This window comes from Colias philodice, chromosome 27 (assembly GCF_061535455.1).
Source record: "Colias philodice isolate Cphi_HAF_F1 chromosome 27, ilColPhil1 Martin Lab GWU primary, whole genome shotgun sequence".
In the NCBI taxonomy this organism is placed as follows: domain Eukaryota; kingdom Metazoa; phylum Arthropoda; class Insecta; order Lepidoptera; family Pieridae; genus Colias; species Colias philodice.
The window spans coordinates 5,411,439-5,429,910 of record NC_143112.1 but is presented as its reverse complement, the minus strand read 5'-3'; the positions used below and the strand labels follow the sequence as shown (position 1 = coordinate 5,429,910).

The 18,472-nt window shown below is 31.9% G+C and overlaps 3 protein-coding genes across 4 annotated transcripts in view; 2 read left to right on the top strand and 1 right to left on the bottom strand.

The window, feature by feature from the left end:
* The first annotated feature begins 500 nt into the window (after nucleotides 1-500).
* On the top strand, nucleotides 501-5,855 carry LOC149476645 (uncharacterized). The gene is made up of 3 exons (XM_089711934.1): nucleotides 501-1,875; nucleotides 4,986-5,142; nucleotides 5,411-5,855. Exons 1-3 carry the CDS (start codon nucleotides 1,675-1,677, stop codon nucleotides 5,659-5,661), a joined length of 609 nt encoding a protein of 202 aa, XP_089568060.1. The 5' UTR covers nucleotides 501-1,674; the 3' UTR covers nucleotides 5,662-5,855.
* A 147-nt stretch (nucleotides 5,856-6,002) lies between these two features.
* Nucleotides 6,003-12,854, top strand: Fib (rRNA 2'-O-methyltransferase fibrillarin). Its single transcript, XM_089711930.1, has 8 exons — nucleotides 6,003-6,154; nucleotides 7,819-8,019; nucleotides 8,537-8,624; nucleotides 9,218-9,320; nucleotides 10,098-10,268; nucleotides 10,766-10,887; nucleotides 11,490-11,613; nucleotides 12,271-12,854. Exons 1-8 carry the CDS (start codon nucleotides 6,142-6,144, stop codon nucleotides 12,427-12,429), a joined length of 981 nt encoding a protein of 326 aa, XP_089568056.1. The 5' UTR covers nucleotides 6,003-6,141; the 3' UTR covers nucleotides 12,430-12,854.
* Nucleotides 12,855-16,393: 3,539 nt separating this feature from the next.
* The window catches only part of LOC149476643 (uncharacterized), a 31,248-nt gene continuing 29,169 nt past the window's right edge, over nucleotides 16,394-18,472 (bottom strand). For both annotated transcript variants that reach the window (XM_089711909.1, XM_089711910.1), the window contains exon 6: nucleotides 16,394-17,572. In XM_089711909.1, coding sequence (XP_089568035.1) covers nucleotides 17,477-17,572 — 96 coding nt within the window. In that variant the 3' untranslated portion in view covers nucleotides 16,394-17,476. The remainder of the gene's footprint in view (nucleotides 17,573-18,472) is intronic.

Genomic DNA, 18,472 nt, shown 5'->3' with positions numbered 1-18,472 from the left:
TCCCGCAATTTTTAAATCTGTAATATCTCGAAGATATTACATTAAATATTCACTTAAATCATACGGTGTAAAGGGCCATATAGATCTATATTAAATGAACAATGTATTCAAGGTATTTAATTGGTTAAGGATTAATGCTGTATTGGTTAGGGCCTGTTCAGTGCGACGCGGATGACCTACGCGGACGTCCGCGACGGACGGTAAAATGTATGAAACCCAGCGCGTTCAGAGCGACGCGGAGCTGTCCGCGTCGCGGAGAGCTATCCGCGCGCGGTCGAAATCGCTCCGCGCCGCTCCTCCGCGCCGCGGATGTCCGCGGGCGGACGGTGCCTGGTTCTAATGTATTTGTTCAGTGCTCGGCGGACAACAGTCACGCGGAGCGGATGTAAAGTACTGTCGTTGTCATGGCGGCTGCGTCAAATGTGCAAACCGAGAGGGTTACAGTCGATCCCGATCCGCATCGCACTGAACGACAAAATCATCCGCGACGGACGAAAAAGTTATTGTGTGTTATCCATAAGAGATAGACATATACCATCGCGGACTTTTCTGTAGACCTCTTCAATGTGTACAATACTTAGTACATTATTTTGATAAAACTCGTAGGGTTCAGCCTGCGTTTGCAATGTAAGCGGAAAAAATGTAATTATTTACGACGTCACATTAGAAACCTCAAAAATAACAGTACTTCTCTACTATTTAAAGAATTAAAATTGCATTACAAAGAGTCCAACAAACATTTAGTGTACCGTACGTAATTGATGCAAGAGAGGCCTTTGCCCAGCAGTGGGACAGCCATGGTTGAATAATAAAAAATTGATGCAAAGTGAATTTTTTAAATTAAATCTTGTGACTAGTCAAACGATAAAATATTTAAAATTGAAATGCACGAGCGCGGGCAAAATGCTATGATTATGAAATATCTAGAATGCCTTGGTAATTACTAATTATGAAATGTAATTCCTAAATAGTTTCATTTATACCTAAATTTCATTTCAACATCCAAAAAATAATAATTTTTGTGATCCTAAATTTTAAGGAAATTATAAAAATTCTCACATTTAATTATTTAATTAATAATTTTTATTAGGTAACTATATAGATTCTAGATTTTCAAATATACCTAAAGATACCTAATTGGCTAATTTCAAAAAATATATTTCTATCAACCACGTTAATTTATTCGTGGATTATCAATTATTATTTATTTATTAGATAGATTCATATAAAGTCTAAATTACCTATACATAATAGGTACCAATTTTTCCCAGTTTTAGTGTTATCATTTACCTAGGTTAGGGTACCTATACCCTTCCTATACCTATCTATAATCTAATCCTATAACCTAGACCACAGAGTAAGTGTGGAGTAAGTAATATAATATATATATCGTGAATATGTCGAAATATATTAGGCTCCTTTAGAGCCGCGAGAACCACAATTCGTGACCTATTTTTCTACACAAGAAACCTAGCAGGTGATTACAAAATGTCAATTTGATAACTTCATAGAAATCCACGTTATCTCCAGTGCATATCATCTTTCGAACTTATCTGATACAAAAATAATGTTATAGTTATGATACTTAACACACTTCAGTATACATCTGTAAAACATCTACAAAATCATTACTATTGACAGTAAGGCACGGATTACTCTTGTTTACATTTTAAAATGGAATCGAAAGATTACAAATCAATAACACTAGACCATTTTCGTTGGCTAAACGAGCCAACAAATTGGAATTTATGTGATAGTGTTCTGAAAGTAACTACGGACGATAAAACAGATTTTTGGCAAGGCACTTGGTACAATTTCCATTTTAATACCGGCCATTTATTTGGGATTGATATTAAAGATGATTTCACTTTTGAGGTGAGTTAAAAATAGATTTATTTACTTGCATTTGTTAATTTAATAGAAACTTCGGCATTATTTTAAACCAGTTTAATTAAATAAATGCACAAATGCTTATAAAATATAGTGTAACTGTAAAACCCGTTACAAAATTAAAACAAAAAAGAAATTAAACCTGTGTCCACTACAGCGTGACTTTCTGTAAAACTGGTTACGCCAAAAAAATAATCGACCAGTCGACCCATGGTTTCATTGATTTTAATTAATATACCTTTAATATACATACGTATACGTATTTTTGTTATATTGCTTATGAAGAATAAGCGAATAATAATAGCTAGACTTTTAAGTTGCAAATCATGCTACCTTACATTTTGTATTAGTCGGTCTAGGTTTATTAAATTATATCTAGAATCCAGATTCGATAGGTATCTAGAACCTCGGAGCAATTAACAAGCCTGGAGAAGTAACAATTAATTGAACGTTTCTTATATAGTGGCTCTCTTTTATTCAATACCCTAATTAATGCGATAGAAAGAGACAACACCCTGTTATCGGCTTGGCATTCAAATCCACATGTAGTCACTTTTTGTTCTAAAAAGGTAGTGCTTGCCACTTCGATAATCAAGATATCGATAAATAAAAAATTGAGTTATAAAATTGCTTGAAGATAATTTGTGGTGTAGGTTCGTATGAATCTTGTAAACCGCTATATAAACTTAAGTTGTTAACTTTACCGTGCATATTTATGAAATTTGTATTTTTGTAAAGAGATAAATATCTTGATTTATGTTATGTTTAATTTTGAGTATTGAATATATTATTATAATATGTACCTTTTATGATGTGACTGAAATAATGTTCTTCTAATCTTAAATAATGTTGCGGAGCTGATGTAATTTGCACGCCATTTATGGCATAATGTGTTGATTTTGCCTGGCCTGGATTTCGTATGGTGATACATATTTATAAAAAAATATTATTAGGTTGTTTTTAGGGTTTAATTTCCTTACAAATTAATAATCGTATCCTACTTATAAAGTCGAAAATATTTAAGAATGGATGTTTGTTACTCTTTCACGTAAAAACTACTGAATGATTTTTTTTATACTTTACAATAATATAGTTTAAACTTTAGAATAACATATCAGATGGAATCAATCTTATAGAATCTTATAGAAAAATAACTCATTCCCATGGGAAAGAAATTGTTTGTTCCCTGAGACACGTGTGCAAAGTCGCGGAGGCACCTCTAGTTAAAAATAAATTGCTTCAAATAAAACAAATATACATTTTTTTTACAAAATTTTAATTTGAAACTTAAAAACCAAATTATAATATTTATTATTAAAAATACATGCCACCGTAAACTTGTAAAAATCGTTAGTTTATAATCTGACTCACAGAATAGGCATGACGACAGTATTCATAAATGATCGAATTAGTGTTTTTAAGGGAAAATGTATAATAAATAAATTAAAAATAGTGACTTAGAAATATTAAAAACATTAAGATTAACGAGATGATGAACTACTTGAAGTTGATGGTGCATCTAAACCAGGCTGAAGATTGCTGATACGTCGAAGTTTTCTCTGAGAATCGATGATTTTGTTTCTGGCTATCTTTTTTAGACTCCTGGAATTAAAAAAGAAAATCACCATAAATAAAAAAGAGCTGGGCTATATATGAGTTGAAACGAAACAAAAAAGTAGGTAAATTATTTATAAGTAGTTACAAAAAGTGGTAACAATCCAACATAACCTTAAAAACTTCATTTGTAAATATCTCGAAAACTATTAATTTCCGCGCCCCCCCCTTTACAGGGGAAGTTCCTAGTACCCACCCCCCCTCTCTCCACCCTCCACTACCCCCAAATTTCACGCCCTATAATGTACAGTCTTACCTTGTTTTTGGTTCTAGTAAAAATATAAAAATATAAAAGTGATAGATCACATTAACAAGGGTCGCATAACTATTTCTAATTTAATTGTGGATATATTAATTGACTTTATACAGTACCTTCTGTAAGTAAGTAGGGTAATGTTCGAATATGGTTGGCACAGCATGTCTGCAAAGCACTTTCCTTTTCTTCCCGTCCAAATAACAGTCTAATCCAAAATGTTTTGAACAAAGCCGAGAATATTTTGAAGGCTTCCAATTTGCCCTGTGTATAGCCTTAACCCAAACATCTTTTAACTTTTCACAAGCCGGAAACCTACAAATAACAATAATCCATGCTTAAATAACTTTTTTCTCCTAACCTATTTGATTTAAAGCAGTCATTGTCAAAGTACCTTAGCAAAGTACGTATATTTCGTTTCTATTAAAGTATCGATAATTGCACAACACTATGGAAGTAATATTTTGCATTATCTCTCAAAAAGAAGCTAATTATGATTTCATTTCAATGATCAAGGGTAGATAAAACATAGATGATTTGGAAAATAACGTAAATTCACTGATTTATAATACAATTAGCCAAAAATTGATCAAAATCACTAACCTGTGATATGATAAATTCCTATCTTCATCCGATTTCACACTACTATGGCTTTTACAGCCGTAAGCAACACAAGCCATTTTATCTTTAGTCAATTTTCTTTTCATAAAATAACAAATTAAACTAAAACACTCGTTTTTCACTTCAAAAATAATAATTAAAATCACCATGCGTCAGTGACCAGACTGGTCACTGAAACAAATTGACATGGGCACATGTCATTTCAAACTGTCGAACTGACATATATCTGTCCTCTTTTTTCGCATGACATTTTGCCATAAGCCAAAAAGGCCAAACTAGTGCTATATTGTTCAATTAATTGTTACTTCTCCAGGCTTGATAATTGCTCCGAGTCTAGAACGCTTTCACGAAGTGCGCTCCACTTGATGATCACATGTCATGAAATCAAAACAGAAATTTTTAAATAGTAATTATTTTCACATATATGATCTAAGTAAAAATTAGAAAAGCATAGAAAGAGCGAAAAGCAAATCGTTGAAGATTATTTTTGATTGATTTTTTTTTCCAAATTAAACGTGTTGCTATAATTTATGTAACCTACTTAAAATAAATAATATATATTTAGTTCAGTTATTATTTGAAATTATAAAATGTAAATGTTATCCAGGCTTGCATAGAAGCAGATTTTGCGTCGCTATACGACCAAGCTGGTCTTATGTTGTACATCAATGAAAAGCAGTGGATCAAAACAGGAATAGAATACACTGATGGGCAAGCAATGATTAGCAGTGTGCTAACCAATGGTGTATCTGACTGGGCTACCGGTAATTCGTTATATTATATTGCATAAATTTTTTAATCGTAATTAAAATTATAAATGCAAAAGATTGACAGATGTTTTTTATTCAGTAATTATAGATTGGCTGAATTTTGATAAAATTTGGCCTTGAGATGGATTAAAAAAATAGTATAATAAAATTAGAACACTATTGTTATTTTTAGACGTGCGAAAACTTCGATTTTTTTTTTCAAATTATGATAATGAGATATGTACTACTATACGTAGAATAAAAGTAATCTTATTTTTTTCAGGTATTTTCAATGGCAATCCTAAAAAATTTTGGCTGAAATTGAGTAGTGTTGGAAATATAGTTTGCATTAAATATTCTATCGATAAAGTGACGTGGGCGCTTCTAAGATTGTGTCCTTTTATGAAAAAGGAAGAAGATTTATGTTTTGTAGGGTTTATGTGCTGTACTCCTCAACGATCTGGTCTGAATGTTAAGTTTAGTGAATTTAGAATAACTGTGCCAATTGATGATGTTTTACATGGTGATAACTAGAAAAAAATTGTAGATCAATATAATTATGTGTATCTTATTTAAAACCTTCTCATTCGTTTAAAACAAATACACAAAATAAATATAAAATTCTATCAAGATTCACTACATAAATTGAAAAGAAGTCGATAAAACTATACTGTACATGAACTTAACCCTATAAAGGTTCAGTATATAAAACTAAATCTCGTGAAAAGTGTTTTATTTTGATTGTAATTTATTTTTACAGTCTATGTGCAAAAAGCCAAAAAGGCTTGTATCTATATTGAGCAAATATTTACGTTTACATGGTCACCCTGAAATCTGACAACGGCAGTGTGGAGGATTGACAATTACAAAATGGCTTCATTTCCGGCGGCGGCAACACGGCGCGGGCCGTTTGAGCTGCGCCCTATTTTTGTTAAAATTTGTTTTTTATTTGATTTTAATAGATAAGTGTTAGAAATAAACGTTAATTGAAGAAAGCAGATATTCAAAAGAATAATGGGTAAACCAGGTAAGAAATTATATTAATTTTTTGTATTCGGCTTCACCGCGTGTGACATCTCGTGGTTAATTTTAAAATTTTACTGAAGTTTTCTTCTATCTTTAATTCAAAACACTTTAACTTAAAGGCTCTAAAATAGGTCTTTCATTTTATTAGCAAAGTGTATGCCCTTTTTGTTAGTTTCGTTCCACATGGTCCTTTTCAAACATAACCTCAAATCTCCCACTTAATTATAGAACTAACTAATAATTTTCAAAGCAAAGCCAAATTATTCTCACATAATTGGTTTTATTTTATGGTTGAATTCAAATTCCATGATAGAGCTTGGTTTTTTATAAACCACGAGGGTCGAGGCACAATACAATCTACAACGCATTTTGCAATATAACCTCTCTTCACCGATTTGCTTGTATAATATGCTCTTATTATTGTAAATAATTATGGAATTTCCCAATTTCCACACTATTTAGAGTTGTTGGTTGATAAAAATGTGAATGTTAACAACAATAACACGTGGTAGTAATAGAACACAACAAAATTATCACACATTTTCACATGGTGCTCTCCCATGGAGACTGACTTATTGAACAAAATTCAGTTTAATTTTTTTATATGTACTTTATTTACATTGATTTCATATCTTATGTGGCTACATTTCTACCTGTACCTAGTGAAAAGCCTAATTTTTGTTTACAACTAGTACTAAAATTGAGATGTCTAACTTCTAAGCTAGGTCTGGATATACCTATATATCTCACCTCATCTATTACAGTTTTTTCACTATCATACTTTGATAAAATTATTGCCTATAAATGAAACTGCCTCTATTTAAAAGATTTATTAATAAGAGATTCACATGTGCTTACAACTAAAGTTACAATTGTTTATATGATTAAAGAGATTACCCATTGTTTTCCCTCTGTTATAGGTGTGCGTTAAAACTCAAACATTTATTTATTCATGTCACCTTTAAACTGTCAATACGGGCAGTACAAATACATTTTAGAAATGGTAGTTTAACCCATTGACCACCGTAAGCCCCGATCGGGGCGCGACACAATAGATTTTCTATTGTGTCTGTGATTCCGAGGACTGATGGATTAATATGTTATTCGACAAATAATTTTTAACCAAGTATTGAAAAATCAGCCCTTAATTTGTTTGTTAGCTTAAATAATACTAGCTTACCACCCGCGGCTTCGGCCGCTTTGTCTAAAACCTAATAAATTATATACTAAAACCTTCCATTTGAATCACTCTATCTATTAAAAAAAAACCGCATCAAAATCCGTTGCGTAGTTTTAAAGATTTAAGCATACAAAGGGAAATAGGGACAGAGAAAGCGACTTTGTTTTATACTATGTAGTGATATCCCGTTCCATTAAAGAAACGAATCTAAACTTACGGGCAGACTGAAAATCAGTGCTGTTCAGGTGTTAAAGCCCGACAGCATGGCTAAGCCTGACCCTGATTTTTTTAAGTAATATTAGTACCTAGTTGTTAAGTGTGTGTATGTGTAACATGTGGCAATAAATATTTTTTCTTTTTTTTTTCTTTCTAAACAAAGTTTATCAACGGTTGCTCAACAAATGTTTACCATTAATAATTGTTCTCTTTATTGGCTTTAGTATACACGCATATTTTTATTTCATTGAATTTTTAATGTTTTCCAGAATTCAACAGCCCCGGCGGCGGTAGAGGCGGTTTCCGCGGCGGTCGCGGCGGCGGGGGCGGAGGCGGGAGGGGAGGGGGTGGTGGGAGGGGGGGTCGCGGGGGTTTCGGCGGCGGTGGGAGGGGTGGGTTCGGGGGTGGCGGGGGGAAGTTCGAGAAGCGCGGGGGAGGTGGGGGCAAGTTTGGTGGACGAGGCGGGGGTGGTATGTAGTGATAACTTTTTAATTGTTGTATTATACCAGGTGAAAGGTAAGACGTCAGACGAATTTAGACAGGAGCTTCTTCTCATGAAACTGAACAACTTTTGTTCTACAACTTTGCTGAATTCGTAGAAAAAAATTTGGACTTTGTATGGAAATCTGTCAGCTGATTAGCGAAGTTTCCTTACAAAGTCCAATTTTTTTTTTTAATTTATCTTAATGATATCCTATATAATTTAATATTAAAACAGTGGATTGTGTAAGAAAATTTATTGATATAAATGAATTTTAATAATACTTGTTCTCTTAACAGTCAATTTTTTTTAGACAATAATTTGTAATCTCTAGCCAAGCACCACACAATTAAGTTTTTACATTGAAATGATGATAAACTGGTCCCTCTAATCTTGACCTATTCATGAAGACTATGATACCACATACCCACTTCTGACTACATCACTTATTATAATAAATAAACTATCATTTATATAGAAAATGTAATTAAATGTAATATTTTAAGGCCGTGGGGGTGGTGGCCGAGGGGGGGGTCGTGGTGGTGCCCGCGGGGGCTTCAAGGGTGGCAAGCAAGTTTTTGTCGAACCTCATAGGTATGTTATTTCATTAAATTTATATATTCAGTCATATGACTCAAAAACTGTTGAAAGCATGTGAAAAAATAAAAATACTGTTTCATATAAATTCATAAAGAATAGAAAAAATTCGATCACGAGGCGGGACTCGAACCCGCATCCTTTCGCGCCATTCCGGGGCGGATGCCTGACCAATTCAGCCACTCGTGACCCGCCATTTTTCTATTTTTTATAAAGTTATATTTACAAAGCATTTGAATGCCATAAAACTAAAAATATCAATTTCATACTGTTTCATTTTATGAACATGTCAATCTCAAGAACAACTGGACCTATTTACAAAATTTTGTCTTGGCCAAACAATATGGCGATAGTTTGCAGCATTAAATTGTTATTTTAGATTGACATTAAAAATTTTTTCTGAATTAACAATAGGTAAAATTTTTGTAACGATAGTTTTAAAATATTGAAATGATGCTACCCAAATAACTTTCGTTCTTCTGAAAGCGAACGCTTGAAGCCAACTTTATTTACTGATCACAAAACATATTAAAACAACTACAATTTATTAAAAATCGTCTATTTAATATAAAAAATACGGTTTTTTACAGACACGCGGGTGTTTTCGTAGCTCGTGGTAAGGAAGATGCGCTTGTAACTAAAAACTTGGTGCCTGGTAGTGAAGTGTATGGCGAAAAAAGAATATCTGTTGAGGTATGTAAGTAATGTTAAGTTACATAAGTTAGTTTAACCGTAGAGGTTTATCTTGTTTGTAGGTTTATTTTTGTGATAAATGTATAATTTTTTCGTATTATATTATTGTACTAAGTAGATTTTTTGTGTGATATTATTATGAAATGAATGCAAATGCATATAAATGTAATGCAATGTAAACTATTTTAATTTCATCAATAGATCAAAATTTACTCAAGATCAAGTTTTGTTTTCAAATCTTTTAGAACAAAAGAAAGTAGTTTTTAGAAAACTATTTTAAATATAGGAATTTAGGCATTTCATTAATCAGAAATCTATACTATCCATACTAATATTATAAATGCGAAAGTAACTCTGTCTGTGTCTGTCTGTTACTTAATCACGCCTAAACTACTGAACCAATTTGTATGAAATTTGGTATAGATATATTTTGATACCCGAGAAAGGACATAGGATAGGTTTTATCCCGGAAATCCTACGGGAACGGGTTTTTCTCTGAAAACGCGGGTGAAGCCGCGGGCGGAAAGCTAGATCAACATAATTAGACGAAGGATGCTTAAATTGTCAAAACATAGTTCTACCAAATGGAATACAATGTTCTTTAAACAACAAGTTTTTAATTAAATAAAATTTGAATATCTAAATGATGATTGTGGTCCCTCTAATCTGGACCTATTCATGAAGACCAGATCCACATACCCACTTCTGACGATACCCACTAAAACCCAACCGAACCTTCCAAATTCCACCAAATTCTAAACCGTTCCACGATTCCAGGAGAACGGTGAAAAGGTGGAATACAGAGTGTGGAACCCGTTCCGTTCCAAGTTGGCTGCCGCCATTATGGGGGGGGTCGACGGAATACACATAATGCCGGGGAAGCGAGTCTTGTATTTGGGTGCGGCTAGCGGTACTACAGTTAGTCATGTATCTGATATTGTTGGACCGGTGAGTTTATTTGTTTATTTAATGCTTTTAATAAAAAGGATTTTAATTTAGATGTTTGTCTGTTAAGTTTAATTTACTCAAAAATTACTCTAGCTATTTCAAAGACACATTGAAGAAAGTGCACTATAATATATAATATAATAACTAACTAATTAATATATTACTAATTCTAACATTTTAGCCTTAAATTAAATAACAAATTCGAATATATCATAATCTATAGAGAAAAGTAAACCATTGTGTTTTATTACATGTGAGTAATTAAAATGCCCAAATAGGCATCAATTATTTAATTTTCCTCAATAATTCCTACATTTTGTTTATTTCAATTAAAATATGTATTTTAAATTTTTCTAAATAATTTCAATGATGAAAACATGCGTCCGACCTAATCGTGATGACTATGCATATCACTACCCACTATACTGAGTGACACACAAACATACAGACAAACAAACTGTAAAATATAAAAAATAAATAAAAAATTTGTTTTACAGGAAGGACTGGTATATGCAGTGGAGTTTTCACATAGATCGGGAAGAGATTTAATAAATGTAGCTAAAAAGAGAACTAATATTATTCCAATTATCGAAGATGCTAGACATCCACTTAAATATAGGTAAGAACATTTAATTATTTATGAATATAATTAGTTTATAATTATGAATATTGTGTGGGTGAAACAAGCAAAAAAAAAACATATATTTTCTATAGATATGCGAATAGGTAGCTTTTTAACTATAATCTTAATATATATAAATCTCGTGTCACAATGTTTGTCCTCAATGGACTCCTAAACCACTTAACCGATTATAATAAAATTCGCACACCATGTGCAGTTCGATCCAACTTGAGAGATAGGATAGTTAGTTTTTATGAAAAAAAACCGTAAACATGTAGGTACCACTGGCGAAGCTGGGGCGGACCGCTAGTTTTAAAGTAAAACAAGTTATTACTTGAGAAAAATTGTTTGTTTCATCAAAATTTATATAAAAAGATTTGATCATAGTACACAATAATTCATTAAATTCGAAATTGTTAAAAAAATGTCATAAAAATAGTTTTAAAATAATTGATATAATTTCAAAATGATGAAGATCCTATGAACTAAATCTGTCATGTTGATACAAATTTGAACTCTCTCTCTGATGTTAATACAAAATTAAATTAAACATAAAATAATACGAAAAAACATAATAAATATATAATAATTATTTTCAGAATGTTAGTCGGTATGGTTGATGTAATATTCGCTGATGTAGCTCAACCAGATCAAGCAAGAATTGTCAGTTTGAACGCTCAACATTTTCTCAAGAATGGCGGACATTTTGTTATTTCTATTAAGGTGAGGTTTTTGAAGTTTTTTTGTTTATGTCTTAGGTGGATGTTTGTGATATCTATACTAATATTATAAAGCTGAAGAGTTTGTTTGTTTGTTTGCACGCGTTAATCTCGGGAACTACTGGTCCGATTTGAAAAATTATTTCGGTGTTAGATAGCCCATTTATCGAGGAAGGCTATATATCATCACGCTAAGACCAACAGGAGCGGAGCCACGCGGGTGAAACCGCGCAGAGCAGCTAGTCTTAAATACTATTGGATGGAACTTTGTTGTTTTTATTACTGTTCATTGAAATGTAAGGCTAGAAATAGTAATTATTTTTTATGATATGATTATAGTTTGGATTTGATTAAAGTAAAATACAAAATATTTTTAAAATTACCATGCAGTAAAGTGTGTTTATACCAAAATGCTATATTTGTTGGTACAAACTTGAATTTAAAACATGTTACTTGATTTTATCTGAAAATAAGTAATAACAAAAATAAACTCATTACTAACTGTATTAGAAACATCCCCACAAAAACAACCTTTACCGTGATGATAAAAAAGTGCTAAATATTTCATGTTGAAAATTGAACTCTCTCACTGAGTTGCCATCCAAATTTAAATTAAAAATCCCTTATTTTTAATAAATTAACCACATAAAACTATTTTCAGGCATCTTGTATAGATTCAACGGCACAACCAGAGGCAGTATTTGCAGCGGAAGTAAAAAGATTAGCTGCGGAAAAGTTAAAACCACAAGAACAATTAACTTTGGAACCTTACGAGAGAGACCATGCCGTAGTAGTAGGCATATTTAGAGCTGCGAAATAAAATTATATAGTTTTAATTTTTCTGTGACTTATTACCTCCGTTTTTTTGTACGTCAGATTGTTGAAAACGTTTAAAATTTGATATTGAGTTTTATAGCAATCAAATGCTTGCTAATATTTTGTAAGAATGGAAAAAAAAATCGATGGCGGGATTCGAACTTGCGTCTTTTGCTTTGCCGGGCTTCGACTTTTTCCATTCTTTAAAATTTCACAATCTTTATAAAATGATTGCTATTTGTGCTAAAAAGTCCGCATTGTATATTTTTAAGCAAAAATACAATACATATGTATAATGAATACAAAAAGTCTATTTTTTTCAAGTACAGGTGACTGTATGATACATGTGACCAATTTAAGTTGTTAAGTGCCTAGATATGTTAGTGTAAGTTAGGTTAAGTTCTGATGATGAATATATGATAAGAATGATTCTATTGTTTTATTTATTCACACTGAGAAAAAGTTACCCTACCAGGAAGGAACCTTTCTTAAAAACTACATTTTAAATTGCACACAAAATTAGATGACATTACACACTAAAAAACTACTGAAGAAAGTTTGTAAAAAAAAGCGTTGCACACACAACTAAAACTAATTAACAACACTGATTTCATGGCCCACATATACAGAAAGGAGTCGTTAGAAAACTTCAAAGTGCATTAACATCTCTAATAGCAATCGAAAATATTGATAAAAACCATGTAATAAAGAATAATGGAAATAACACATATGTACAACATACGCAGTCCTTATGTAGTTAAATTTATATAATGAAATGATGCCATGACATCGGAATATCAATATCCACTCATCAACATATTTAGTAATTATGACCCTGAATTTGGCAGACAGCAGACAAAATGTAATTTCAGATTGGGATATCTCTAAGCGAAATTAAGTTTTACATGTTTACCAAATTGGAAATTGTTTGTCGTTGATTTACCTACAGGTGATAATAAAGAAAATTTTATTTAATTTGTTTAATTTTTTTTTAAATAAAAAATAAAATTTTGGGAAGCTCTCACCATGTTCCCAATTGTTTTATAAATGTGAAACTTTCAAATTTAGTTTATTATTGGATTCTGAAAAGGTGATATCAGTTAGTTTTTTCATTTCGGTTTGGAATATTCTGGGACGTGTATCTACCAGAAAAATTAATTTTTAGTGGAAAAAAGAAAAGTCATATTTTCGTCTTTAAAAACTCTAAAGGTGATATTTTTTTAATTTTAAATTTTTCAGTCGGATCATAAGATATCCTAATTTTTAAATTTTGATGCCGGATATCAAAGTGAAATTTAATCCAAATAAAAATCAAAAAAATGTCATGTCTTCATTTTTAATAAATCTACAGATGATATATCTCAGATTTTATAATTTCTTGTTTATTTGTTGTATATCCTCATCTTTCGATTTTTTATCCGAAATGGAATATCAGGCATGAATTATTCTTTTTTTTATTAAATAAAGAAAAACATATTATCAAGGCAATTTAACTGTTAATATTCCGCCCATAATAAGAGTAAATTATGGAATAAAATATTTTCAGTCTTTATATCATAGCCCGGTCAAATTAGACCTTTGCAATAACAATAATTCCTGCAGAGCTAAATTGTGGTAGGGGTGTACCATAACAAATAAAGTTTTAAAAGTACAAGTTTTAAGATCCCATGTGTGCAACAAAAGTTATTCAGGGTCAAAGGAAAAACGGACAGGACGGTAAATTTTATAAAAAAAAAACCTCAAATAAGTACTAGATCTTATAATTATTCTGTACAAAAATGATCTTGATGTTTTCTTTCCCAAGAGTTACGAGAGTTTAGAGGGTGTGCCTATAAACTCACCAGCTCTCCACCAAAAATTTGGCTCTGTAGGAATTGTTATTGCAAAGGTCTAATTTGACCGGGCTATGATATAAAGACTGAAAATATTTTATTCCATAATTTACTCTTATTATGGGCGGAATATTAACAGTTAAATTGCCTTGATAATATGTTTTTCTTTATTTAATAAAAAAAAGAATAATTCATGCCTGATATTCCATTTTGGATAAAAAATCGAAAGATGAGGATATACAACAAATAAACAAGAAATTATAAAATCTGAGATATATCATCTGTAGATTTATTAAAAATGAAGACATGACATTTTTTAGATTTTTATTTGGATTAAATTTCACTTTGATATCCGGCATCAAAATTTAAAAATTAGGATATCTTATGATCCGACTGAAAAATTTAAAATTAAAAAAATATCACCTTTAGAGTTTTTAAAGACGAAAATATGACTTTTCTTTTTTCCACTAAAAATTAATTTTTCTGGTAGATACACGTCCCAGACTATTCCAAGCCGAAATGAAAAAACTAACTGATATCACCTTTTCAGAATCCAATAATAAACTAAATTTGAAAGTTTCACATTTATAAAACAATTGGGAACATGGTGAGAGCTTCCCAAAATTTTATTTTTTATTTAAAAAAAAATTAAACAAATAAAATAAAATTTTCTTTATTATCACCTGTAGGTAAATCAACGACAAACAATTTCCAATTTGGTAAACATGTAAAACTTAATTTCGCTTAGAGATATCCCAATCTGAAATTACATTTTGTCTGCTGTCTGCCAAATTCAGGGTCATTTAGTAATTTCAAAACATTTTGACCATCATCATTCGGCCAAAGACATACATCAGGCGAGATTGTGGTCGAGCGCTTCCCTATTCACAATAAAAACATATCGGCGATTGGCACGCCACATCACACAGCATTCAATAATCACGGCATTGCCATAATTTGCCCAATTTCAATTTTCATACCCACAATCTTACTCTGTCTCCACACAATATATACCTATATACTGTCGCACAGTTCCGATACAGAAAATAAAGAGTATTCTAATGGCTGGCGTCCACTAGGCGGATCGGGCCGGGCCGCATCGCAACGCAAAAATACGCCGGCCTATGTTTTGTATGAAACATCGTCCATTAGCGACGGATCGGGCCGGGGCGGGCCGCAACGCATTGGCGGATATCGCTTCGCAGGCGGATTTCTGCCGGCGGTGCGCTGCGGCCCGGCCCGCCCCGACCCGTCTAGTGGACGCAGGCAGGCGGATGTGAGCGGCGAGCGTCTGTTAGATAAAATCCGCCTAGGCGGTCCGCCGCGCCCCGTACAGGTGGACGCAGGAGCAAACAGCGCGTCCATTAGAGACGGCCCGTTGCGATGCGGCCCGGCCCGATCCGCCTCTAATGGACGCCTAGCATAATACTACCTACTGAAAATATACTGCAGAAAACGCATCCACACGCGAGACGTACCACCGAGCTCGAGCGTAATTATTCATAGTTTGTATGGTTTGTAGTATTTGTAGTAACTATATTATGGACTATGGTAAAACCATGCGTTATTTTAGAGGAGCATCTTGAATGAAATGACTCAGAGCCGGGGCGACTTAAAGCTGAGTGAATCACAGGAGTGAATCTACCCAATGCAACTATGATCTACGCGCCTGAGTGCGTAAATCCACATTGACGCAGACGCGCACTCCTGCAATTAGCAAGCGTGATGCAGGGCAGTTTGCCTATCAAAATTAAATAAAAATATTCAAAACAGTTCTTAGATAATCATTCTTCGACGATATACAGTAAATTAAAAGTAATAATAGTAGCATAATAGTAGTTTATAAATTGTAGTTTGCTCGCACACGGCACTAGCAAGATTATTCACAGGAATATTACCTACGTAGAGGTTTATATGTTGCGTTTAAAACGCATCATGCCGCTGCATGATGCATTACGAAAAATGAACTAATAGCATGGACTAATAGAATATTAGTCTATGCTAATAGTGAAATAATTTATGAAATCGATTTTGTGTAATTCTTCGTTCATGTACATGTACCTATTGTAGATTAGATAACAAAAAATGATGCATATCTACTATTGTAAAAAAAGGAAGTAGGAAATAAAAGAGATGTTTCATTTTATTCGTTTATTTAATAAAATCACATTCATTTTACATAACATACTTGTAAGACAGTTAAAATTTCTTACATTTTGGAATGTATCGTAAAAACATCAATATTTCAGATATAAAGTACAGCTTCACACCAAGAGATCACATTTTCAAACTCGAATTTTCATGTAAAAATCTTTTATATTATAATTTTTACCGTTTAGGTCCGCCGTATTGGTCTCTATTTAAATATTTTCTACGAAATATATCAAATACTGTAAAACCACCAAAAATACTTCCATTTCCCTCGCTGTACTTTTTCCTATACTATTATTTTATTTATTAATTAATAATTCCTAACTAACTAAAACTTAACTTAGTTAAACTAGAAATGCTTTTTGTTTCGACAACAGTATTACTATTTAATAGTTAATGAATCACACAACACCAAATATTCGTATACACATTGATTTTACAAGCATTTAAAATTATAAATAATACCTAGAATAACCTAAAAATATATCACAATCATTCTGTAACTAATAAACTAAAGAGGAGCACTCATAAACACAGTAAATTAATTGTCAAAACAGTAAAAGTGAGTAAAAAGAACTCTATCTACATACACAAGGCATCTAATTTATTTATAATAGATATTTTATTGAATATTTGATAAATTCGTTCCTTATACATTTGATAGACCCGTATAAATTATAAATATGCATAGAATTGTCACTACTAAAATAAATTAGAATTAAAAATGACGGCTAATCTATGACATCATTCTTGCAATTTTCCTGCTTTTTTAAACCGTTAACGGCCGCCATTTTAAATTCTAATTTTTGACGCGAAACACTTATCATGATTTTACTACAACACATATTTTTCTACACATCAAGTTTTTATAATTTTAAATTCAACACGACATTTAAAATACAAGAAGGAAAAAACATATATAATATCTATAAAACAATAAAATATAATATGACATGACATAGACAATTATTTCTGACCAAAAACATAAATAATATAGAATTAACCATAAATATATAGAAGTTGACATAGACAATGTTTATTTTCTAAATGTGTGCATAGATAATTAATTTAAATTAAATAGTTTGCCTCGGGATAGTCGATTGGCTCAGTTTTGACTGACACTTGCATGTTAGTAGCTGGCTTGGAGCGCTCCAAATTATACATCTGAAAAAATATAATTGACATATTAATATAATTATTAATTACTTATTTATGATTAAAGTGTACTGCGAATGTCTTAAATAACCTGATATCGTTACCATCAGGCATATAAAGTTATTTATATATATTCTATTCTAGCTTACCGCCCGCGGCTTCGTTCGCTTTGTCTAAAACATAATAAATTATATACTAAAACCTTCCTCTTGAATCTTGTATCTATTAAAAAAAACCGCATCAAAATCCGTTTCGTAGTTTTAAAGATTTAAGCATACATAGGGACAGAGAAAGCGACTTTGTTTTATAATATGTAGTGAGTTACTTGTAATAAAATAAAAGCAACTAAGTATTTAGATTCTAATCTTGAAAAATTTCCACGTAAAGCTCGTTTTAACGAACATATTACTTAATTTTTTATACAGAGAACTACTATACAATAATCGGTGATAGGTTTATAAAAATTAATATTTGTTAGTATGAATTTGAGAAAGAGATTATTATTTTGTTGTTTTGGCATATATTTGAATATGTATTATGTATGTTGCAGGTGTACAGTTGAAGCAGTGATATAACAGTTTCACTAGTAATCTATACTAATATTATAAAGAGGAAAGGTTTGTAATTATGTATATATGGTTTTCACGCATAAGATACTGGACCGATTTTGATGAAATTTGGCACAGATAATCTTTAGACCCTGAGAAAGATCATAGGCTTCCTTTTATTGCGAAATATGTACTACGGGCGAAGCCGGGGCGGACCGCTAGTATTAAAATAAAATGGCGAATTTTCAATCTACTAAATTTCATAACAGTCTGATTTTAGTTTTAAAATCTCATGGGGAAATTGAAATATTTATTTACGGTTGAATCTAAAGTTTGAGTACGCATTTGAGTTTGAGTTTGA

Excerpts from the sequence above, each read along its gene's own strand:
- LOC149476645 (XM_089711934.1), top strand. The coding sequence starts at position 1,675 with ATGGAATCGAAAGATTACAAATCAATAACACTAGACCATTTTCGTTGG. Across the intron at positions 1,876-4,985 it reads AAGATGATTTCACTTTTGAG|GCTTGCATAGAAGCAGATTT; the intron begins GTGAGTTAAAAA and ends AATGTTATCCAG. Across the intron at positions 5,143-5,410 it reads TGTATCTGACTGGGCTACCG|GTATTTTCAATGGCAATCCT; the intron begins GTAATTCGTTAT and ends TATTTTTTTCAG.
- Fib (XM_089711930.1), top strand. Across the intron at positions 8,020-8,536 it reads TGGTGGACGAGGCGGGGGTG|GCCGTGGGGGTGGTGGCCGA; the intron begins GTATGTAGTGAT and ends TAATATTTTAAG. Across the intron at positions 10,269-10,765 it reads TATCTGATATTGTTGGACCG|GAAGGACTGGTATATGCAGT; the intron begins GTGAGTTTATTT and ends TTTGTTTTACAG.